The sequence below is a fragment of the Bos grunniens genome, chromosome 9 (assembly GCF_055505025.1).
Source record: "Bos grunniens cultivar Pamir isolate PY7600 chromosome 9, Bosgru_T2T1.0, whole genome shotgun sequence".
Taxonomy (NCBI): domain Eukaryota; kingdom Metazoa; phylum Chordata; class Mammalia; order Artiodactyla; family Bovidae; genus Bos; species Bos grunniens.
The window spans coordinates 43,124,580-43,150,506 of record NC_141173.1 but is presented as its reverse complement, the minus strand read 5'-3'; the positions used below and the strand labels follow the sequence as shown (position 1 = coordinate 43,150,506).

The window sequence follows — 25,927 nt, the reverse complement described above, 5'->3', positions numbered from 1 at the left end:
ATGTCAAAAAGAGGAACTGTAGGCTCCTGGAAAAATTTGAAAAGTTGATGTACAGGATAGTCGGCACCTGGTGTCACGAGAAAAGTGGCAGAGAATCAAGAAATTTAAAAGCTGGAGACACTGTGGATGCGATTATAAAGTAGACTAATTCCACAAAGATATATATAGATGTGGATTAATTCCTAAAAATGAGGGAGGCTATACTTACCCTGTTGGAGAAGTAAACGGCAACCCACTCCAGTATTCACGCCTGGAAAGTCCCATGGACCGAGGAGCCTCAGATCAGATCAGATCAGATCAGTCGCTCAGTCGTGTCCGACTCTTTGTGACCCCATGAATCACAGCACGCCAGGCCTCCCTGTCCATCACCAACTCCCAGAGTTCACCCAGACTCACGTCCATCAAGTTAGTGATGCCATCCAGCCATCTCATCCTCTGTCATCCCCTTCTCCTCTTGCCCCCAATCCCTCCCGAGGAGCCTGGTGGGCTACAATCCATGGGGTCGCAAAGCGTCGGACACGACTGAGCGACTTTTGTGTGTGTGTGTGTGTGTGTGTGTGTGTGTGTGTGTGTGTACTTATCCTGTAATATTACTGAATGTCTCCTTGGGAGTCCTCAGTGCACTTTAAATAAAAATCATGATTTTTTAAAAAGTCACTCATTGAATTTTAGTCACATGCTTAATTTTTCATTGAAATAATCAGCAAATGTGACTACCCTCTAAATTTATTTGCATCATCTCTAAATACTTTTCACAGGAAAAAAATAAATATTCTTTCAAAGGATGATCAGATGCCAGCACAACTGTTCAGAAAAATATTTCAGAGGTCTCTCGATTATTTCAGTCAAAGATGTTCCGAAGACTTCTTGGACTTGGGTAGCATCTTACGAAAAAGGACTGGCAGCTGTTCTACAAGGATCCAGACTCACTTGGAGGCACAAGTTCAGTTTGTTGGGAAGAGTGTGATTTAGGAGAGAAGGTGGATGGGTGTCGGCGAAGGACATGTTTTAGTTTGAGGTTTTGGGGAAAGGCACAGAGGCAATTATCAAAAGATTTTATGGTTACAATATATAACAACTATAGTTGTTCATTTTTAGACACCTGTTTTTCCACTGTCACACTGCTCTGGATTCAATGTGGAAAATTTTGGACCTTTTTTTAGTTGGCACACATAAGTAAACTGTCAACTGTAACATAAAATTATCTTTGACAATAAAACATTTGTGAGAGGTTTATTGTCAAGGAGGACGGTCTCACTGGTCCTGCTGCTGCTGCTGCTAAGTCACTTCAGTCGTGTCCAACTCTGTGAGACCCCAGAAACGGCAGCCTACCAGGTTCCCCCGTCCCTGGGATTCTCCAGGCAAGAACACTGGAGTGGGTTACCATTTCCTTCTCCAATGCATGAAAGTGAAAAGTCAAAGTGAAGTCGCTCAGTCGTGTTTGACTCTTCACGACCCCATGGACTGCAGCCCACCAGGCTCCTCCATCCATGGGATTTTCCAGGCAAGAGTACTGGAGTGGGGTGCTATCGCCTTCTCCGCTCACTGGTCCTAATTTTCACTAAATAGAACTCATTCTGTTTGAAAATAAGTACCCCATGTGCTCAGTCACTTCAGTCATGTCTGACTCTGCGACTCCATGGATTGTAGCCCGCCAGGCTCCTCTGTCCAGAGGATTCTCCAGGCAAGAATACTGGAGTGGGTTGCCATCCCCTCCTCCAGGGAATCTTCCCGACCCAGGGATCAAACCCAAGTCTCTTGTGTCTCCTTTATTGCAAGCAGATTCTTTACCTGTTGAACCACTGGGGAAGCTCATGTCTTTGTAAATACAGATACTATATATTTTGAATTCCAACTTTTGAGAGACAATTTTCTATAGCTATCTCATGTTTCTACAAACCTTGTGAGCAGAGGCACACTGCTTTTGTTCCAAACTATCCTTTTATGTTTGCGTAAGGAACAGCCTTGGAAGAAAGAGTACCTCCCTCTTGGGGAGCTATGCTTGCAATACACGTGAGAGAGGTTTCTTGAGCTCAGAATTCCTCAGCATATGCAGCGTCCACCTGGGTTGCTCTACGTCGGCCCCAGGTGGGGCTGTAGAGCGTCTACCTGTCCCTCTATGTCAGAACTAGGGGGGACAGAGAGTAACTAGGCAACAGGAAGCTGTCTGCGATGCCTCTGACTTGGGGGTCTCCTGTCTTCTTCCAACATCTATGACACTGCACAGTGTTAGCTTGCACAGTCAGACCCTTTCATGGTTTTTGACCCTTGCCATCCCAAAACCAATTTCGTACAATAAAAGGATTTCTTTGTCCTACCTGACTTCCCACTTCTCTCAGGCAAACAATCTGATACAATTATAGCACAATTAATAAATGTGGATTGTCTTCTGGAGTTTGCTACAAAGGGGCTCAATGGATCAAGCCAGAAAACCAAGAAGTTTAATATATTAAAAGACATATATAAGAAGTAAAACACTAAGGGGTAAGGAGGTAAGCCTAGAAGGTGATGACAGAAATAAATTACACAGCATGTCTTCAATTTTGGTTGTCTCACAAACTAAACCACTCTTTTGCTAAAGAAAATTGTAGCCCTATCGCCCTCTACCGGAACCAAGCTAGAAACTACAGGAAAGTGGTTTAAAGTTTTCTGAAATTTGCTCATACCCTTTGTGGTATCCAGGGGTTTCCCAGGTGGCTCAGTGGTACAGAATCCTCCAGCCAATGCAGGAGACATGGGTTTTATACTTGGGTCAGGAAGATCCCCTGGAGAAGGAAAAGGCAACCCTCTCCAGTATTCTTACCTGGAAAATCCCATGGAGAGAGGAGCCTGGCAAGTGACAGACCATGGGGTCTCAAAGACGAGGACACGACTTGGCAACTTAACAACAAAGTGGTATCCACTGCAGCAGTTATGCAGATTTTAAAAAGTAAACTTCAGGTGTTCACGAAGGTAAAAGGTACACAGCTCCCTTTGCATACCAAGCCTGACAGGTCAGTGCTGGACCATCTAGTGCTAAAGAGTGGACAGCCCTTCTCACACTCACCTGCAATTTGCAGCAGCCACTGACTGCAGGGACCACTAACAGAGCTGCAGACTTTGCTGAAGTCCCTGGCAGCCGCACCTAGCACTTCTGCCCTCAGCCGTTCCACGTTCATTCTGTGGACAACAGCTGCTTAGAACCCTCTGCTCATCTATTAACAGTCACCATACCTACTCAGTTCCACCGCAGAAAATAACCACTTTGCTACACAGTGAATGCTGACCCTTTGACTCTAGCAAAGGAGCATCATCTTGCGAACTCAAATGGTAAGTACTAAAACCCCAAACCTTCATTTCTGCTTAAATGGCACTATACCAACACTTTAAACAGCACTACAGCAACACTTTAAGGCAGCATATCCAAATATTTGATCAAGCATTGAAATCAGAAAAAAATGTCTAATACGCCAATAAATGTATTTATTTATAAATTATAGTGTACAATTGTACAATATATTATGTACATTATAAAACACACAAAAATAGAAATTTAAAAGGTTGAGATTAAATACAAACAACCACTTTAACATTTTCCCAATAGACTGATTACTGCATACTCCTGGGAGGTACACATCCCCAGCTAAAACCACAGCCCTAAAGCATGCCAATGATTGCTAGATTTGAATTTTTAGCTAATTACAGAAAAATGTACAAGATCACAGCTTTTTTAAGTTTTGCAAAATAGCCTGAGCATCAAGTTTAAATGTGAAGATGCTTGATGCTAACTTTTTAAGACATAATTGGACTAATCACTGCACAGCTGGTAAAATGTCACACTATAGGATAGCTGTCTCAGTTATCATAGAGCAGATTACACTGGGGAGTCTGTAAAGTTTAATATTTGGGGAGGAAAAGCTTTAAAGAAACATTGAAAACCAACAAATAGCTAGCACCTAAAAAAAAACTCCTCTGCCTACAGTGGAAAAACAAACAAAAAAACGCATTCCAAACAATGACCATTAGAATGCAAATGGATTAAAATAGATTGCCATACATTTATTTGCCTGCCTTAATACCTGTGAGCCATAAGAACACAAATTCTTTTTTTTAAATAGCCCCAGTGTCTGATCACAGACCTGGACACATTGAAATTCAGTAAACAGGTGGTGAACAATGAACAACTCTTCGAAAAATATGTGAGATGTGGAATTACATGTAGAATTACAATTGTTGCTAAAGACCACTCCAGTATCCATCTTTGCTTGGCTGAAGCAAATGACTGGATAAATGTTGTGGTCAGGAATAACACGCTCAGAGCCTCTTTACATTCCTTCACACCCTTGCTCCCTTTTCCCACATCAGGCCATTGGTCCACCTGCTCTGCTTCTACCCAGGACTTGAGCTTCCCCCCTCACGGGGGAGCCCTGTGGCCAGACAGGCTCATCCTTCTCCAGCACGCAGTGCAAATTGGGATAAAGAGAACACAGTTATGTTCTACACAGGAAACCTTATTCCAAGTACCCCTTAATTTAAAAAAAATTCACAAAAAATTTTTTATAATTTTTAAAGGATATGAACACCTGACTTTGAGATTGAGATATGCACGTAGAGCTTCAAGTTGTGCAACAAAAATTTTTAACTGAAAGACTTTCACTGATGGTCTCCTCTGGAGGAGTACCTTTTAATAGGTACTTCACCAATTCAAAAAGATAAAAATACTACACAATTTAAGTGGCTTAATTTCATTAAAAAAACACTTTCACTTTGCATACACACACTGATGGTTTTCATCTGTATGTTCATCTGTTCTGTTGACAAAATGTCAGTGTTTGATGGGACCAAATTGAAACTACACTTAATGAAAGTCCCATTTGATTAAATGCACACAAGGGTAAATTAGTTACTCTATCTCAAGAGAAGGAAAGAAGGGATGCAGAGTTCAGAGACTCGCTGGAGAGAAGAGAATGATAAAATGAAAGCTCAGTCATTTCACTACGGCAATATGGAAAGAGCTTACTGAAAGTACTCATTACAGGAAAATGTGTTACTGGTTGTGAAGTACAGATATATCACACAAATGGCAAAGCAACACAGACCTGTAGGATTTCCCAATAAGGTGATGCTGGCTTTTTTTAAGCATTGTGGTGAGTTACTAGGTTGTGAAATCATCCTCTTGTCTTAATGAGAAAGCGAGTTGTTTGAATAACTTATAAAACCTCTTTAAGACAAAACAGCCACTAGAGTAAGTACTTTTCTGCAAAAGTGTCTTTCAAGAAAGCCAGGACTGTGTAGCGACACCGTTTCATTTGCTCATTTTCACACCGCCTGAGTTTTCTCTAACCTCTCCTTTTCCTGGATGCTACTGGCTGGCTTGCTCCCTTCCACCTCACTTAGGTGACCAGCAGCTTCCCAGCAAAACCTCACCTGAAAATTAAACCTACCCTCTACTTACAAAATGAAACAAATCCTCACAAACAAATCAGTGGTACTCCTGCTTGCCAAGGAAGGGTCTCACTAACACCTTTAAAACAGACAATGGAGGCTCCAGAGAAAAAAATCTGCTTTGACCATATTATAGGAAATACTACATCCCAAATTTAGAACCAAGAAAAAAAATAATAATTCATGCTTTGGTCAGTTCCAAATTTTATTTCCAACTACTGCAGTAACAAAATACCAGTGGTAGTTCTGCATGGGAAGTGGCAACCTTTTAAATAAACAAGGCCACAAATTAGTATTCTGACAGCACTTGGATCTATGGAGATTTTGATAGGGGAGGATTATTACCATAAGTACTATAATATAAACTTATGTTTCCTCCATATTTAGTAACAAAAATATTCATTTTACCTCAATAATTCATCATGTACACATTTCTACTCCTTGTAAGCATGATCCTTGCAGGCTGTACTGTGTGAGAGTATAAGATTGGGAAGTTCCCCTCAATCACAGGTTTTTCTATAGTATATAGAAACAGCAGTCACTTTAGCAGTCATGGACAGTATCACTAAATTTTTAGTTGAAAAATAAAAGAATGAGTTCTCCTATTATATCCCTTTCTGGGAGTAAAAAGACACACACCATTACAAACATAAAATGAGTCAAACTTCTATTTTATTGACAGGAGTCCAAAATGAATACAAAAAAACGCCTCCTTTGCATGTTATATTTTACCTTAAAAGGCTTCTGACAGAGTCAGGTAGATTAAAAGCTAACAATGTCTTTCAGCTTTTATAGTGACCTTTTTAAAAAGGTTTAGTAACACAATCACCAACATCAGAGAACGTATGGTCCCACAATCATTTTTAGATCTATAGCTTATAAAAAGAATTAGATCTTGCATTGATCTGCTAAAATAGAGGCTTAAAAATGTTTTAAGCCATTAAAAGCCATTTTTATAATCTTTCTGGTAACTCTGGGCAATTAAGAAAAGGAAAATCCCAAAATGTAGCCCTCTAGATTATGTGGAATGTGGCAGAATGCCAACTTATGACCAAGACAGGCAAAAATAAAATGTTTAAAGCTATGAATGGAGCTGTTATAAATAGTCTTATATCACTGCAACATGTCAGTAAATGAATAATAGAGCTTATTAAGACATTAAAACTTGAGCAGATGTTACTTAAAACATTTGTGGTGTTTATCACACATACTTTAATGTTAAAACTAAAGCTAAACAAAGAAAGGTCACTCATTTATAGATTGTTTTTCATGTACCTTTACTTTTACTGGGACCACAGATGATCAGATAATACATAGCCCACACTTCTGGACAGTTATAACAAAGGGTTTATTATCATTTGCAGATGAAATAAATGCACCATCCCATACCTGAAAGCTTTCACAAACCTTAAGCATCTTTCAGACTGTACCAAGGCACCACCACTGCCTCGGTAACACACCCATTTCTAGGAACACTTCCCTCAACATCAGTTCTGCACTGCTTTTGGTTTATTATACACTTCCAAAACAGCAAAAATTTGCAAATATGTGCAAATATTGTGGTCCCTGCTTAGTCATCATCTTCCTCCTCTTCTTCCTCTTCCTCAAAGCTGTCTTCAAAGCCCTCGCTGTCCTCCTGGTCTTCATCCCCCTCTATTGCTGTATCCCACTGTGGGTGATTTTCTGGCACAGGCTTAGCCTCATGAACTTCCAACTAGAAAAAAGAATTAAATGCAGACATTAGAAATCTGAGGAGGAATAATGGAAGAAATATCTGGTACAGAAAAGGTTTTCTTTGACAGCAGCACTTGAAAAGATTACATCTTTTAACTCTAAATTTAACATATTTAAGAACACTCATCCACAAAATAAAAACATGAATCTAGTAACATGTTAGTATAGTTAAGTTTCTAGTGTAGTTTAATAGTATGATTTTACAGGCGCTATATACTATTTATTCTGCAGCATGAAAGATGAATAATTCTGACTCTTGAGCAGGAACACTGTTCTTAATAAGTCTTCTGTGGATGGAAAAAAAGTTCAAGTGTGACTTCCAAAGAGGTATTTGCAGCCTCCAGACTACTCATGAAGTTAACATCCTATAGCCAATGGAAAGAAATACAGCGCCCTCATGGGGAAAAAAAGCCATGCCTTTGCTGGCTCCTTTCAGTTGAGTCCCAGTACACAGCGCAACACTTCTTCAGCACAATCTCTCTAACACAATAGCATGCCTTTTATAAAAAGCTTAAGAGACTTCCCTGATGGTTAAGGGTCTGCCTACAATGTGGGAGACCCAGGTTCGATCCCTGGGTCGGGAAGATCCCCTGGAGAAGGAAATGGCAACCCACTCCAGTACTCCTGCCTGGAAAATCCCATGGACACAGTCCACAGGGTCGAAAAGAAATGGACATGACTAAGCAACTTCACTCCTTTTACTTTCACAAGTGAAATGGTAACATCGATGAGAATGTGCTTCAAATGATACTCACACAAGTGTATACTCTAAAATGAAATACATGTGTCTTTCTAAAGAAAACAGAAACCATCTGGTGAGGCCCTATAAAGGTATGGCATACTTTCAGTTCAGTTCAGTTCAGTTGCTCAGTCGTGTCCAACTCTTTGCAACCTATCACACTGGTAAGTTATACTCAAGGTTCTAAATCATCATACTCCTTTAAAACAAGTTTATTATTGAGAGCAGTCCATCAAGTGTATTATGTTAAAGTATGAGAGGATCTCTTTCCCTGTTATTCTACATTTCAAAACTAGAACTGCTTCCCTAAGATGTAGTACACTTATTCAAATAGACAACCTTATTTTTTTAAGTTCCCTTTATTACTTCAAAAATGTATAAAAAATTTTTTTGCGTGGTTTGATTCACTCTTTTTCTCTGTGTATCTCTCTTCTTCCTTCCTTCTCAGGTATTTGAAAATTTGTCAAAAAGGAGGAAGTGGTAACTTTTATTTCCCACACAAGTATAATAATGCAAATCCATACCCACCATAAATTTAAAAAAAAATTCATTTTCAAAGAAACGTTATTATTAGAATATAGCTGATTGACACGGTGTATAGCAAAAAGAATCAGTTATACATATACGTAAATCCACTTTTTTTTTTTAAGATTATTTTCCCATATGGGCATTACAGAGTATTGAGTAGAGTTCCCTATGCTATACAGCATGTTCTTATTAGCTATCTGTTTTATATATATAATACTATACATATGATCAATCCCAATCTCCCAATTTATCCCTGCCCCCTCACTTTTATCACCCCAGTAACCATAAGTTTGTTTTCTACATCTGTGACTCTATTTCTGTTTTGTAAATAAGTTCATTTGTAGTTTTTTAAGTGTGCATATATAAACAATGTCATATGATATTTGTTCTTCTGTGTCTGACTTACTTCACTCAGTATGACAATTTCTAGGGAGCACCATATTTACAGAATAGTCATTATTCTTACCTTTAGTGGTTTAATCTGATCCAAACCCATATAGGAGTCTGATCTCAGGAACACTGTATATTGATAATTTCCAGGCTTGCCTGGTGCAGGAAACTTCAGTTCTACCTAGAAGATAAATCAGAACTTAAAATCTGTATTTTAAAGAGTGGAAGAAACAATAGCTCCCTCCTATTTAGACCAGAGAGTATTTAATAGCCAATGCTTACTCAGATGACAGAAGAGGTCCTAAAACATGTTACAAAAGTTCTAATGACAACAAATGTATTTACATATATGACATTTGTGTCATATATATACTATGTAAAAAGGAAATAAAAATAGGCAGAATTGATGGGGTTAATTTCTATCTCCAGAATTCAAGAAAACATATTTAAAGCAACCAAGTTCTATCTTGATAACTTGAAGAAATGAAGCTGTGTATAAAAGTAAAATAAATGAAATGTTGAACTAAAACAGACTTCACCAAACAGGAATAGTTCTTGCCAAATTTTCTTATTTCTAGAACAAATGTTGAGAGAACAGAAAATACATTCATCACACACATATATATATGTGTCTCTGCCCTCAATCACAGGCACAGAGCTTCTCAAATCCCTGTAATTCCGAAGTGACAAGAGCACATAAGGAGCATCTTCTGTTGTAAAATTTGGTCTTTGGGTCTGGTTCCTGACACTGAGCTAACAAATCCCTTGGAATTTCCTGGATGGTAAGAATGAGTTCTCTTCTAATGAGGCAATTCTTGGTCTCCTAGATGAGGACCAGTCACCAGAAAGCCCAAGCCATGAGTAGAAGCCTGGAACTTTTAGTCCTACCCCCTATTCTCCAGAGAGGCTGAAAACTGAGTTAATGATCAATTATGCCTATGTGATAAAGCCTCCATAAAAATACCAAAATAAGGGGTTCAGGGAGCTTTCAAACTGGTGAACATGCAGAAGTGCTGGGAGAGCGGATTGCTCAGAAAGAGCATGGAAGCTCGACATCCCTTCCCATATACCTTGCCCTATATATCTCTTTCATCTGGATATTCATCTACTTCATCATACTATTTTCATAATAAACTGGTAAATATGTTACCCTGAGTTTTTGAGTCATTCTGGCAAATTACTGAACCCAAGGAAGGGATCGTGGAAACCATGATTTACAGCCAGTTGATCAGAATTACAGATGACAACCTGGGACTTGCAACTGGCATCTAAAGATGGACAGCGGGGCAACAGCAGTCCTCTGGGACTGAACCTTAATCTGAGCTGTCTGGGGAAATAGTGTCAGCACTGAGTTAAACCACAGGACACTCAGCTGGTGTCACAGAGAAAAAGAAAGAGGTCAAAACCATGGATGAATGGTCTATGGGGGCACGATAATATGCCTGCAACATTTTTCTATATCTCACAAACTGAGAGGCAATGAACATACTACACTTGACCATTCTTTCTCCCTATGGAGAAATAAACATTTAACAATATCTATCAAAATTACAATGTACAGAGCCTCTAATTCATTAATTCTACCTCTACGAATTTATCCTATAGATGTGTTTGAATGATATGAGGTTATTCATTGCAGCAAAAGACAAGAAACACCTTGTAAGTCCACTAAAGAGCTGAGCACTGAATAAATAAACTTCCACACAAAAGAATATCAGGCAGCTGTAAAAACAAACAATGAAGCTTTTTTCTGTATTAATATGGTACAAATTCCAAGTTTTATCACTGAGAAAAAGGTAAGGTGCAGAACATGATGTATGCTACTTTTTGTGCAAAACTGGGAAGAATATACCTATGTATACGCTTGTACTTTACTACAATATCACATGAAAAATACATAAAAATTTGGTAATATCGATGGTTTCCAGGAAGTGGAATGGGTGACTGAGAGACAGGAATACAAGATACATTTCAGTGTGTGCACTTCGGTATATCTTCTGAAACACTAACTAGGCAAATGAATTATCCATTCAAAAATGGGTAAAATTTAAATTTTAAAAAATGTTAAAATTACTCTGAGAAAGAGATACCCATAAGTTGGCACTATCGCTAAGTGTCAAACAACAATAAACTACTTTAAACATTTACTACTTGGTTACAAAGGTAGGAAAAAACTTTTGGGATTTAAAAAATCATCATTATAGAACTCTCTTGAAATTCAAAAGCTTTGCTCTTGTGCACCAAGTCCAGGTAGACAGAACCTTCTTTCTCAAATAGTAACGTAAAAAAATCAAGAAGAAAAACAAGGAAATCCAAGGTCAAAATATGTTCATCACAATGTTATTTAAATGATGTCACTGACAGTGGACAATCCAATAAAATAAAAAATTCCACTTTAAAAAATGAACCACTAGTACTTACATTTGTTTTTAACACAAAAGCACTAATTCAATGAGGATACAAACCATAATTTCTGAGCACCAATCCAACGAGGATAAAACTCACAAGCGTTTGTAAAACATAACTAAATTCTGGAGATATGGTAAGGCAAGTATTAGTGAAAACTAATAGCTGAGAACAAGGTTTTAAAAGACCACCAAGTTGTCTACCTCAATTTAATACTCTATAAATTTCCAATGAGCTCCCTCCAAAAGCTGTCAGAGAACAGTTATAAAATGTGTTTTCAATAAAATGCAATAAGCCATATATGATAAATGGATTTCTATACTGTTTTCTATATCTAAATAATGTTGTTGGATACTTACCTCTTCCGTATCTTTTAGTGTACACACATGATATGGCATAGATATTAATGTCTGTTCCTTCCTATCTGCGATATAAAGCCACCACCATTCTTGCTTTTCCTGCAAAGAAAAAAAGAGAAGAGTATAAATAGCCAGAAAGAATTACAGAAATACAGTTTTGCCTTATCTCATTTTAGGGGTATGGTTACTCCTTGGTACCTGAGGGGGACTGATTCCAGACAAGCTCCCCTTTCACCCCCACAATGCGGATACCAAAATCCATGAATGCTGGAATCTCTTACAAAAATTGGTGCAGTACTTGCATATAACCTATGCACATACTCCTGTACACCTTATCTAGCCTCTAGATTAGATTACTTATAATATCTAATACAATGTAATTGCTATGCCAATACCCAGCAAATTCAAGTTTGCCTTTTTAGACTGTCTGGAATCCACCCCCAACATTTTCAATCCACAGGTGATCAAATCTATGGATGCAAAACCCACAGATGCAGAGGGTCAACTGTATTGCCCTTTAGCCACTGCTGTATCCCCAGCACAGACACCATGGTTGGTACAAAATAGATGTCAATAAACATTTACTGAATGAATAAATTGTTCTTAGAGCCACTCTCCAACAAAAGAATTTTGTATGTAATTTTGGGGTTTCAAATGGCCCCTTAAACCCTACTGATGAACCTCTGTATTTTAAAAACTCCTGATTAACCTTAAATGATAAAAGATATGCTAAAAAATAAAACAGTATAAGCTATCACGAATTCATCTAGCAAATAATTTTAGTAATCTTACCTAGTAATAAGCAAAAGGCAGAAAGCAGGAGTGGAAGGGACTTAAATGGTAACAATATCAGAAATCAATACATTAAAACATGTTACTTATAAGACAGCATCTCAGATTCTAAGAATCTATTTGTACCATTTACGGTATACCATTTCAATAAGCTCAGCATTTTCAGTTGTACTACATAAAAGATTAGGAGCATAAAAAAGGCTGAGTAAAGAAATTGTCACCAGAGTGCACAATGACAGCAGGAAACACTGACAGGAGACAAAAATCTAGGGAAAAAAAAAAAATAGAAGACCAGTCTGGGAGCACCAAACTTCAGTGTGGTCAGCAACCACCACTGCATCACAGCACAGATCAGTAACTTTTTATTCATTCATCCACTTTGCATCCACTGTTTAAGAATGGGATAGGGAAGATACCTTTCTAAAATGACTTTAAAAAAGTTTTAGACCTAAAAGTAAAATAAATTGTATCCAATTAACCAAAGCAACACTAGAGTCTCAATTATCCAAGAAAAGTTTTAAAAAATAACTTTTTATTGAAAATAGTTTCATAGGAAAAATGTCCCTAAGCCAAAATCACTTGTGCTTTCTATTTTATTTCAATCTTAAGACATTAAAATACAGTTTATTATCTTCCCAATAATGGTACACTAAGCTCAACTAAAAGCTTTTGTTTAAATGCCTTAAACTACAAGGCAATGTAACATTAATAAACAGGATAACAAATCATAAGTGGATGACTAACTCAACTTCTGCTTAATCCAAGGGTTAGGACTACAACAAAAGGTATAGTTTGTATACACATGTCTTTCTACGTGTGTTTTGCACACACAAAATGGGCAGAAACACAACAGACTCAAAGTGGAGTACTGTTGTACTCACAGGAGATCGATTCCAGGATCACTCCACCTCCAGAATACCAAAATTCATGAATGCGCAAGTCTGTTACATAAAATGTCATGGTATAGTTGGCCCGCCACATTTGCAGATGCAGAACCCACAGACTTAGAGGGCCAAAGAGTCTGCTATAACTACTCAACTCTGCTGTAACTACTCAACTCTGCCATTGTATTACAGAAAGAATGAGTGTGGCTCTGTTCCAATAAAACTTCATTTACAATAATACTTCATTTATAAAACAAGCTGGGAGGCAGATTTGTCTGCAGGCAAGTAGTCTGCCAATGTCTATTTCAAAGTCATCCAGACCCAATTATTTCACTCCTTGAAACCTCACCCTTTTTCTCTGTTAAGTGATGAATGCTTACCTCAAGTTGTGTTGTGAAGATAAAGTGAGATAATACAAAAAAAAAAAAAAAACCCTGTTAAAATGCCTAGGACACAGAGTCCAATAAAATTACAGTTACATCAATATAACCACTCTGGAAAACAGTATGGAAGATCCTCAAAAAATTACAACTACAACTACCATATGATTCAGCAATTTTACTTCTAGCAATTTATCCCAAGGAAAAAAAGCAGACACTAATTTGAAAAGATATGTGCACATCAATTCATTCCATCATTATTTACAATATTCAAAATATGCAAGCAACTGAAGTGTCCACTGATGGATGAACAGACAAAGAAGGTACATATAAACAATGGAATATTACTCAAGCCATAAGAAATCAAAATCTTGACATCAGAAACAACATGGATGGACCTAGAGGATATCATGCTAAGTGAAGTCGGAGAAAGACAAAATACCACGATCTTGCTTATTTGTAGAATCTAAAAAATGAAACAAAATAAGATGAAAACAGGCTCATAGATACAGAACAAATATGCGAGAGGGGTGGAAGTGGCAGGAGAAATAATGAAGGAGACTTGGAAGTACAAACCTCCAGCTATATTAATAAATAAGTCATGGGATGTAATGTACAGCATAAGGAAGATGATCAATAATATTATAGTAACTCTGTATGGGAACAGTCACCAGACTTACTGTGGTGATCATCTCATAATGTGTGCAAATATCAAACTACTAGATGGTATACCTAAAACTAACACAATGTATGTCAACTATATTTCAATAACAATTTTAAAAGTAATGATTATTAATGAAATGAGGTAAACATTTCTATCTTTAAGCAGTCTGACATTTCATTTTCAGAATCATTACTAGAACATACATGTTCAAGAATGTGCATTTATTCTTTATCTCTATTTAGAGAATGCCTCCCACTGCCCCAAATCTATTTGATTAAAATCAGATTCATTTAAGAAAAATAAACATTAAGAAGCTAGTGATTGTCAACCTATGGCATTGCACCCAGATTCTCTTGATGCACATGGTTAAAGCAGAAAAGAGTCTCTACCATGAGTTATTTGCACTTTAAACAAAACTGGTTTTTTGTTGCGTGGGATTCCCAACCATTTTTGTTAAATATATGAGTTTTAATAACATTTAAGTCAATTATGAACATAAAACTTTGAGTACTATAAGTGGTTAGTGTGGTGGATAGGTAGGTAAATGAGAAGGTAAACAGGTAGGAAGTTAGGAAAATCCCAAATAAAGTCTATCTGATAAACAGCACTTTGAGATGTTTTACCATGCAGATAAAATTACAAGAAGGCACTTTCACTGCTAAAATGTTCTAAGGGAGTAAATGAATGCTTTGCCTATTAACTAAGCATGGTCTAAAATGAAGCTGTCTATTATAAGGGTACAAATTATGCAGCTTACAGCATCCCATGGTACTTTTAAAACCAATCAATGAATGAAATTTATTCGCTTGATTTCAGGAGCCTTGGTGTTGGCAGACTATACTGCAATGGGCGAAAAGCCCCTAACAGATGGGCTATAGCTCAGGACATGCCAGAAGATCAGCGTGCACAGTAAGATGGAATCCTGGGCTGACTGCTCTCCAAGTCAAAAAACAAAAGTCTGTGCATAGCCACTCATTTATTAGGAGAGCCAAATTACTAGTAATAGGAACTTGCCTTCAGCAGCCCCCAGCAACTATAGATTGACATTCTAGAGCAGAAAGCATATTTATACATGAAATCACCCGCCAAACACAAGTGGTGAGCAGAAGGTTCTGTGGCAAAGCTGTGAAGCAGTCTGTGGAACTGCTTCCCTGAACTAAAAGGCAATAGTCCTTGACCTCTAGCCACAGAGAACTGTCTGCAAAAGCAGTATGTCAAGATCTCAAATTGATCTCAAATTCATCTGAAAGACAAACAGCCTATCAAAGAGATCGAAAGCTCAACAGGCCACAACCACAAAGTAAACAAGCACAAGGGAACAAAGAACATCGAAATGATCAGCCTGGAGCTTGGGGATCAGCTCTTACTCAACTTAGTGGGTCCCTCAGGCCTGGGCTTGCCTTTTTCCCATGGATCAGGGCAATTATCAGAACAAGTCTAGTGTCTCCAGATGGCCAGTATAGGACCCCCAGAAAAAAATCCATGAGCAGAATTTAAGAACATTTTCATCCTATTCAAAACATGGTAGAAGTAAGAGACAAGTGTGAGACTCACAAAAGCCACACAAAGTCAGAGGCAAAATATGCATTTGTCTGATTAAGACTGCCTGAACTGCAAATGAGAAATCATCAGTAAGTACAACCCTCAGAAATCCAGGCACAGGAGAGAGAGAAGCCCAGGACAACAACAAGGTACTCAAAAAGTTGACAATTCTCCTTTTAAACAACTCATTTACTCAAAGTAATGCATACTGAAATATATGCTTCAAAAATGTGACATATCGAGAAAACACATTCAGCGCATCTGAGTCAGTACACGCTACAGAGAGGATAAGAGTCAATTCACGCTACAGAAAGGATCAAGAGCAACTAAGAAATATCTGACTAGAGGAAGGAAAACACTAGGCTGTGGATGAATAACTCACCTCAGGAAAGTAAAGACTATAGACAGGATGTGTTATCTTTGATTTGGTTTCCAGTAGTGCTCTCTCCTTTCGCTGAATACTTTGTTGTAATTCTTGCCACTCCTAGTAAAGTGAAAATTAGAAATAATGGAAATCAAGCATGTTTTTTTTTATCATTTTGAAGGGTGTCCATCTTCTTCCAGATGGCATTCCTGACAATGCTAAATACTAGAGTTCAGTCCCACAAATCACTTCCCTGCTCAAAACTTCCAATGCTTCTTTTCATAAATCAAATCTAACCTGCCTAGCATGAACTACACTGCCAATCATGACCTGACCTGAGCCTGTCTCTCCAGTCTCCTGTCACTGCTTTCCTCTCTTCACTTTTTATTCTAGTCATTTCAAACTGCTAGACTTACTTCACTCTTAAACCCTGTTTGGATTTTTGCTTTCTTTTTTCTCTACCTGGCAGATTCCTACTCATTATTTTTTCAGGAGCACCTGGAGCCTAAAGTACGAGCTCCTGGGTCCCACAGACCATCCTCTCAGAGCTGAGTTGATCACACCGGTCTTTGTGCCATCACTGCCCCTTGCACAATGTGCATAGTCTCTTTTGTACTATAATGTTTATTCACTAGTCTGCCTTCCCCTTCAGGCTACTATCATTCAAGAGCAGAAACTGTTTCACATTTGGCTTTGTATTCCTATTAGTATTTGCTATTTGTATAATTGTCAACTGAATGAATGTATTTTTGGTCATCTGAAGAAATCAGTGTATCAAAACCCCAAAGTCACCTCTGCTGCTGCTGCTAAGTCACTTCAGTAGTGTCCGACTCTGTGCGACCCCATAGACGGCAGCCCACCAGGCTTCCCCGTTCCTGGGATTCTCCAGGCAAGAACACTGGAGTGGGTTGCCATTTCCTTCTCCAATGCATGGAAGTGAAAAGTGAAAGTGAAGTCGCTCAGTCGTGTCCGACCCTCAGCGACCCCATGGACTGCAGCCTACCAGGCTCCTCCACCCATGGGATTTTCCAGGCAAGAGTACTGGAGTGGGGTGCCATTGCCTTCTCCGAAGTCACCTCTACTAACCCTAATATAATCACAAAGAAATATGTCAACTTTCTGTCAAAGCAAGAATGTTGTGTTTAGTTGTTCAGTTGTGTTCAACTTTCCTGTGACCCATGGACTGCAGCCTGCCAGGCTCCTCTGTCCATGGGATTCTCCAAGCAGGCATACTGGAATGGGTTGCCGTGCCCTTCTGCAGGGGATCTTCCTAACCCAGAGATCTACTGTGTCTCCTGCACTGCAGAAGGATTCCTACCAACTGAGCCATAATCAGAAAGAAATATGTCAACTCCTTCTCAAAGAAAGGGAGAGGTAATAATTTCTTTGATAGGTTTTAATTTCATGGCAACCAACTTAATTCTCAAAGTACAGAAAACACTCAAGGGCCAGCAACTGCTAAAAACAGACATCCTTATTTTTCTCCCATCCCAAAGGCAAGTACTTTATCTCCTTATACTTTTATCTTTTGCCCTCCCCCGCCCCTTTTTTTTCCGGCCTCTGCTTTTGCTTCAGAGGCTATTCAGGGAATCTCTTTATAATTCCTAAACCACAGGAGTTATTTTTAGACCATGGCCCAGTCAAGAACAACACAAACATTAAAAAAAAAAAAAAAAAGTTGGCTGATCAAGTTACAGTTCATCTGCAGTGAGCATCTATGGGCCATTATTTGTTCACCAAATATTCTTTGCTGAAGCCTTCTCATAAGTCATGTGCAACTTCATGCCATGCCATGAGATTTTTTCTATTCCCTATACCCTTACCATCTTAATCCCTCAGTGACTTCCCCTTTTTCTCAACGTCTTATATACCTCTTGAAACAAGGTGGCATTCTGTAAATATTAGCTTTTCCCTTAACCAACCTCTTGACGTTAGAGCCCACAGCAATGTTTCTTTACCCTAAACACTGCCTGGAATTTTTGAGAACCTCTTCCAAGTAACTGCTACCTATTTCATAACCCACCTTTCCTTCCTCATATTTCCAGAGTTATCTCCAACACAAAAAATTGCCCTAGGAGAACAAGCTAAGTTCACCTCAGACCCAGGTCTTTCTCTAACAATATAAGATTTAAGAAAATTAGGATTTCCAGTCCTTGTCAGAAATAATTTTTCTTCATAATTACAACCACCATCTCTCAAAAACATTGTCTGAAAGTAATGCAACAGTATAAAATATACTAATATTGTTTAAACGGAGAAGGCAATGGCATCCCACTCCAGTACTCTTCTTGCCTGGGAAATCCCATGGACAGAGGAGCCTGGTAGGCTACAGTCCATGGGGTCGCACAGAGTCGGACATGACCGAGGCGACTTAGCAGCAGTACTGTTTAAAACAAGCAAAGAAAGTAAGCAAGCAAAACAAAAACAACAACAAAAACCAAAACTATCATCAGAGGTATAATTCCAGTTATTTAAACCTATGTCTTACTGCTTCATCATCCTTGTTTTGTTTTTCATCTTGCTCTCTATCAGAGTCTCTGTCACTACCATCATCTTTTTCACTCTGAGAGTCTCTGTTGGTTTCTTCTTCCTCAGAGTCACTGCCTTTGTCAGAAACTTCTTCTTCATCTTCCTTTACTGCAGCTTCCTAAAAGGAAAAAGCAACCACAAAAGTTTTGAATGTTTCAGTGAATACATCCTGAGTCCCTGAAACTAATCTATGGTCATTATAATTAAACTGGCTCAAGACTACAATTTCACTATTGATATAGAATTTAAAAAAATTTTTATGAACATTCTTATATATAAATATATGGGAGTCGGGCTGAGGAGCTTTAATGTTTGACCTATTTGCTTATTTGTCAGTTATTTTATTCATTCTTCATAGCTCATGAAACAAAAAAAAATTTTTATTTCTATTTGCAAAATATACTATGACAATGGTAAGCTGATTCATTTTTCAAAAACATCAATTATATAACATTTTATACAATATAATGAGAAGTTTATAGGAAAGAACTGCTTTGGGAATTTAATATTATCTTCAATAACTAATAGCATAATGCAGAAAGGAAAGTCAATGTCCCAGACAAAATAGTCCATTTCAAGAAGCAAGAAAAACAACAGCAAGTTAAATGCAAAGAAATCAGAAGCAAATAATACAGATCAGAAATCAATTAAAGAGAAAGCAGATATGAAAAAGGGAAACCCAAACAAGATTAAATGTTGGTTCTTTAAAAAGATTAATAAAATTCATAAATTAGGCAAGACTGATAAAGGAAAAGAGACAATAAAATTACCAACATTAGGAATAAAAGATATATAACTACAGATCCAAAAGACATCAAAAATAAGGATATTATGAGACATCAAAAATAAGGATATTATGAATAACTTTGTCAATAAATTTGACAAGTTTGAGGAAATAGACAAAGTCCTTGAAAAACACAATTTACTAAAACTGATATGAGAAAAAAAGTAGACTATGTTAAAGAAATAGACTCTTTAACTAAATTCTTTTTCAAACTCCAAGCCCAGATGGCTTCTGTATGTACTTCTTCCAAATAAGAAACAAATCCAATCTTACACATCCTTCCAGGAAAAAGAGAGTAATCTCTAACTAATGAGGCCAGCATAAATGTAATCCAAAACCGGGCAAGAATAATACAAGAATGACAAACTGATATCCTCTCCTAAAAATAGATACAGGGATCCTAAACAAAGTATCATCAAACCCAGATAAACAGTTTAGACATCATACTCAGTGGTGAAATAATGTATGCTTTTTCCATGAGACCAATAAGACAAGGTGACTGCCATCTTCACTTCAAATCAACTACTGCAAGTTCTGGCTGGTACCAGTAAGGCAAAAAGGATGAAATAGCGTAAATATTAAAGTAAAGCTGTTTCCATACCCAGATGGCATGATTGTGTATGTAAAAAATCTTTTTTTTTTTTTTTCTGGCTCTTGATTTTATTTATTTATTTTTTAAATTTTATTTTATTTTTAAACTTTACATAATTGTATTAGTTTTGCCAAATATCAAAATGAATCTGCCACAGGTATACATGTGCTCCCCATCCTGAACCCTCCTCCCTCCTCCTTCCCCATACCATCCCTCTGGGTCGTCCCAGTGCACTAGCCCCAAGCATTCAGTATCGTGCATCGAACCTGGACTGGCATCTCGTTTCATACATGATATTTTACATGTTTCAATGCCATTCTCCCAAATCTTCCCACCCTCTCCCTCTCCCATAGAGTCCATAAGACTGTTCTATACATCAGTGTCTCTTTTGCTGTCTCGTACACAGGGTTATTGTTACCATCTTTCTAAATTCCATATATATGCGTTAGTATACTGTATTGGTGTTTTTCCTTCTGGCTTACTTCACTCTGTATAATAGGCTCCAGTTTCATCCACCTCATTAGAACTGATTCAAATGTTTTCTTTTTAATGGCTGAGTAATACTCCATTGTGTATATGTACCACAGCTTTCTTATCCATTCATCTGCTGATGGACATCTAGGTTGCTTCCATGTCCTGGCTATTATAAACAGTGCTGCAATGAACATTGGGGTACACGTGTCTCTTTCCCTTCTGGTTTCCTCAGTGTGTATGCCCAGCAGTGGGATTGCTGGATCATAAGGCAGTTCTATTTCCAGTTTTTTAAGGAATCTCCACACTGTTCTCCATAGTGGCTGTACTAGTTTGCATTCCCACCAACAGTGTAAGAGGGTTCCCTTTTCTCCACACCCTCTCCAGCATTTATTATTTGTAGACTTTTGGATCGCAGCCAAAAAATCTTTTTTTCATATCTGAAAATTGTTACAATTATTGTCAATTCATCAAGAACCCTTGATACAGGGTAAATATTTAGAAGGCAACTGTATTTCTATACACCAGCAATAAACACTGAAGAATAAACTTTTTTTTAATGCTGTTTGCAACAGAACTAGAAAGCATCAAATACACAGGAGTAAATCTAATGAAAGGTGTGTCATTCTCTGCCAAGAGAAATCACAAAACACTGCTGAGAAAAAGGGAGATAATAAAGATAAAGCATAATTATGAATAAAAACAGCCAATACTGTTAATCTGTGAATTCTCCCCATATTGCACCAAAGATTAAACACAATACCAGTCTAAGTGCCAGCAGCTTTTTTGGGGGTAGAAATTGTCAAAATTATTCTAAAATTTTTAGCTGAAAATGCAAGTGACCTAAAGTAGTCAAGACAATTTTGAAGAAGTAAAATAAGAGTTTGAGGACTTACATTATTCCATTTTAAGACTTCAAGCCACAATATTTAAGACAGTGTGGCACTGGCACAAAAAGAGACAAATAATCAATGGAAGGAGAGCCCATAAAGAGATTTCCACATATACAGTTAAAGTAACTCATTTTACAACAAATTATGACTGCAATTCAGAGAGCTTTCCAATAAATGGTGCTAAAATAAATGGCCCATAATCCCAATCTGACACTATTCACAAAAATTAAAGATGCATCATAGAGCTAAATATAACAAGTAAATTACTGTAGTAATACTTATAGAAGTAAACAAAGTATCTACCTCTCCTTGTGTCCTTGGGATAGGCAGATATCTTAAACAGGACACAAAAGCCCTTAACCATAAACACTGATGAAACACTTATTAAAGAATCATCTAAAACTCCATTAAGAGTTAAAAGAAACACTTATCCACAATACATAAAAGAATCCTAAGAGCTGTCTGAAGACAAATAATCCAAAAACAAATGAGGATATCCAAATGGCCAGTAGGCATGTGAAAAGCTGTTCAATACTATTAGTCATAAGGTAAATACAAAAACGACCACACACAGAAATACCAACTACAGATCCATTACAGTGGCTAAAATAAAAAAGACTGGTAAAACCAAGTACTGGTGAGAATGTAGAACAATTGGACTCATATTTTGCTGGTAGGAACATAATAAGGTACAACTTTAGAAAATGGGCTCTTTCAGCAAGTTAGACATACACCTATTTTATGACCCAGCAATTTTACTAAGAGGCACATATCAAGGAAAAATGGATATCCACAAAATGACATGTATCAAATCATAACACCTTTATTCGTAATAGGCAAAAACTAGAAAAACCTGTATGTCTACCAATCACAGGACAAATTGTAGTATATTCATATAATGGAATCTCTCAGTCTCTCTCTCTCTCTCTCACATACACACACACACACACACACACTTGCTGCTACACATAATACAGAAGAATGTCAAAGACAATGTTGAATGAAAGCTGCCAAATGACTCTATTTACACGCATTTTAAGAATAGGCAAAACTAATTTATGGTAATAACAGCATAGTGGGGAAGGGAGTGGGGGTGGACGGAGGGGTCACTGACTGAGAAGGGTACCAGGGAGCCTTCTAGGGTGCTGGTGGGTTTTATATCTTAATCTGGGTATCATGGGTACATACATTTATAAAACTTCAGGAGCTGTACATATAAGATTTAAACATTTTAGTGTACTTCAGATCTCAACAAAGATGATAATAATGATAGTCTTTACGTAAGATAGTAAACTTACACTCCCAACGACTCCGTTAGCCTGTTTTTGTTTCTGTTGCTTTGGTTGAGATAAGGGCACAGGTGTAGGCTTTTTTTTTAAAGGTTTCTTTTTTTTTGATTTAGCAGTTTTCTTGGGTCCTTTACTCTTCTGTTGCCATCCTCCTTTTGTCTTGTTCTTGTTAGTATCACCCTGCTATAAATCACAACACACATACACACTCAGACATTGTAGCAATAGTTTCATTTGGCAGTCATAGTAAATTTTAGATGGAAATGGCTTAACTAATAAAATGTTTTAGTAAAGTGAATTATTCTCCACAGCAAGATAAACCAATCAGAGGACTAAACAAAAGAGTTCTTTTACCAGAAAAGATAGGTAAACTCAAGTTTTTACCCCATCGTCTGCTGGCTGTTCCTCTGCAGCACAGATGGACTGCTCCTTTTCAAATACTTCCTAGAATAGAGGGAGCAAGAAAAATAAAACCTTTGTTCCACTTATATTTAACTTTCATATAAAACAATCTTTCAAAATATATTATCAGTAAGTTTATTTATTTTTGGCTGTGCTGGGTTTCGTTGCTGTGCAGGCTTTCCTCTGGTTGCGGAGAATAGAGGTTACTCTCCAGCTGCAGTGTGCAGGCTTCTTACTGCAGTGGCTTCTCGTTGCAGAGCACAGGCTTTAGGGCGTACAGGCTTCAGCAGTTGCGCCACGTGGGCTCAGCAGTCGTGGCTACCAGGCTCTAGAACATAGGCTCAATAGTTGTGGAACACAGAACTAGGTGCTTCACAGAATGTAGGATCTTCCTGGATCTGGCATCGAACCCATCTCCTACACTGGCAGGTGGGTTCTTTACCACTGAGCCATCAGGGAAGCCTTATCAGTAAGTTTATTAACTGCTGACAAACACAGGAGGTGGGGACAAACACATGGCTAGACAGAGGGCTTTTAGCAATTACTAAATGATGTATGTGTGCAAATTTGGCCATCACTAAAGGACACCTTAGAAGTTACCTTCTGAAGTATCTCACATCTGTCTTGAATGTATTTTGAAAAGTACATTCTATTTAAATTTATAAATGCAATGCCTTAAAATATGTAAAATTACTATAAAGTCAGTCATTTCATAATTTAAATTTTTACTTTTATTCTAACAGTAATCAGACATCACTATTTTAAAGTTATGAAAATCTGAATACATTATATTACTCTAACATCAAAACTTTATGAGACCAATATTAGTTTATTTATGATTGTATGCAATATTGCTATTATAACTGATATAACTTAGATATAACTAAGTGGAACACCAAGAAAATCTACATATCTGAGACATACCCACCTACCCAATAATCCATTCTGAATCAGTACAGACACTTAAATTTAGAATTTGAAATCCAGTAAGAATTCAATGCGACTCTATATAGAACATGATAAGTGAGTTGTTCCATAAACTCCCCAGAATTATTAAAGCTAACAAGTGAAAAATGATGATAACTATTGGGCTCTAAACTGTTGGCCTAATGCAGGGGCCAGCAAACTATGGCCCATTTTTTGCCCTTTTTTTTTTTTTAATTTTATTTTATTTTTAAACTTTACAATATTGTATTAGTTTTGCCAAATATCGAAATGAATCCGCCACAGGTACCCGCGTAAACAAACTTTTATTAGAATACAAGCATGCCCATTTGTGAGTTCAGCCATTGCTACAGAGACTGTATGGCCTGTAAAAATAAAAAATATTAATATTTACTGACTGAACCTTTAGAGAAAAAGTTTGTAATCACCTAGCCTAATTCTATCATCTCTGCTTCATTTCTTCATTTGTTAGCTGAATTCTAATAATTATATTGAAATACAATTGATACTAGAAGATAAATACTTGATTCTTCCCCTTTCTCCAGGCCACGTCTGCTTTTTCTTTACCAATTACCTGAGAAATGTCAACAGCCCAAGGACAACTTTGTGCTCATTTCTCGGGCTGGGAATTCCAAAGCACGTAGGCAGTGTTGAAACCTAACCCTGGCCACCAGCTTAGAGCAGCCTCATCTCCCAGGAGGCACCTCTCATCCAGAGTCCATGATATATACAAATGCTTCCTTTACCACCTGCTACCATAAAATCAGTATCTTTGTTTTGATATGTCCTACTGTGAATCATAGAATGGCTATCCACTCCAGTATTCTTACCTGGAGAATTTCATGGACAGAGGAGGCTGGCAGGCTATATAGTCCATGGGGTTCCAAAGAGTCCAACACAACTGAGCAACTAACACAACAACAACTAAAAATATGCTTTTTCCAACACAGGTTTTAGACATGGGTTTTAAATGCAGCATATTTCCTGCAGATGCCCATAGACCTCAGAGTAGAATAGGCTAAAATCTACCACTGGTTCAATAAAACTGAGCTGAAATACTATATAGTTTAGTAAAAAGTAGTTACAACTATACTTGCAACTTGGGAGGTGTGCTTAGCTTGGCAGGTAATATAAATATGTAACAGAAACTGAGAAAAACAAGATGCAGGAAACATACATATGACTAGATTTAATGAAAAGGAATGAGAAAAGTACCAGCAAATCATATATATGCATGTACATATATGCACTGAAAGGTCCAGACAGTAAACATGAGCATGGAGAAAGATACAAAAGGATTTACACAAGACTGAGTTCTGGTCATCTGGGTCTGGTAAGGTGGCTTTCTAAGGAAGCAGGGGTGAAATAAGGGATCCATGTTATCAATATCATTTTAATTCTGTGGGTATTCAGGCATCAGGCTATCTAAAGGGATGAGCTTCAAAAATGATGATCTCAGAGTGGTAGAATTTTAGGTCATTTTAATTTCTTCTCATACTTTTCTGCATTGCCTAAATTTGTTTCCTGGACAGCATAAATTTTTTACATAATTAGGAAAAGAGCTATTTTACTGTACTTTTTAAAATAAAAAATAAAAGGGAGTAAATTCTCTCAAGAACTGATTAAAAAGGAGTAGGTAATGTAAGTTCTCAACAATAATCAATAATCAATCTCTGTATAACATTTTATAGTTTAAGAAAGATACCCAGATTACATTATAATGCTTTATAGGGAATTAACAAATCATCATTTGAAGAATTCATCTATCTTTCAACTTTGTGTGTGTGAAAACAAATGAGAAAATCTAAAATTAAAA

The 25,927-nt window shown here is 37.4% G+C and overlaps 1 protein-coding gene across 1 annotated transcript in view; it reads right to left on the bottom strand.

Annotated features, from left to right (window-relative positions):
• Positions 1–6,079: 6,079 nt before the first annotated feature.
• Positions 6,080–25,927, bottom strand: part of SEC63 (SEC63 protein translocation regulator) — a 66,156-nt gene continuing 46,308 nt past the window's right edge. The window contains exons 15-21 of the mRNA XM_086317461.1: positions 23,149–23,208; positions 22,774–22,947; positions 18,695–18,853; positions 16,225–16,326; positions 11,581–11,679; positions 8,892–8,996; positions 6,080–7,138 (exon numbers count right to left, since the gene is read on the bottom strand). Of these exons, the coding sequence (XP_086173587.1) occupies positions 6,995–7,138; positions 8,892–8,996; positions 11,581–11,679; positions 16,225–16,326; positions 18,695–18,853; positions 22,774–22,947; positions 23,149–23,208 (843 nt within the window). The 3' untranslated portion in view covers positions 6,080–6,994. The remainder of the gene's footprint in view (positions 7,139–8,891; positions 8,997–11,580; positions 11,680–16,224; positions 16,327–18,694; positions 18,854–22,773; positions 22,948–23,148; positions 23,209–25,927) is intronic.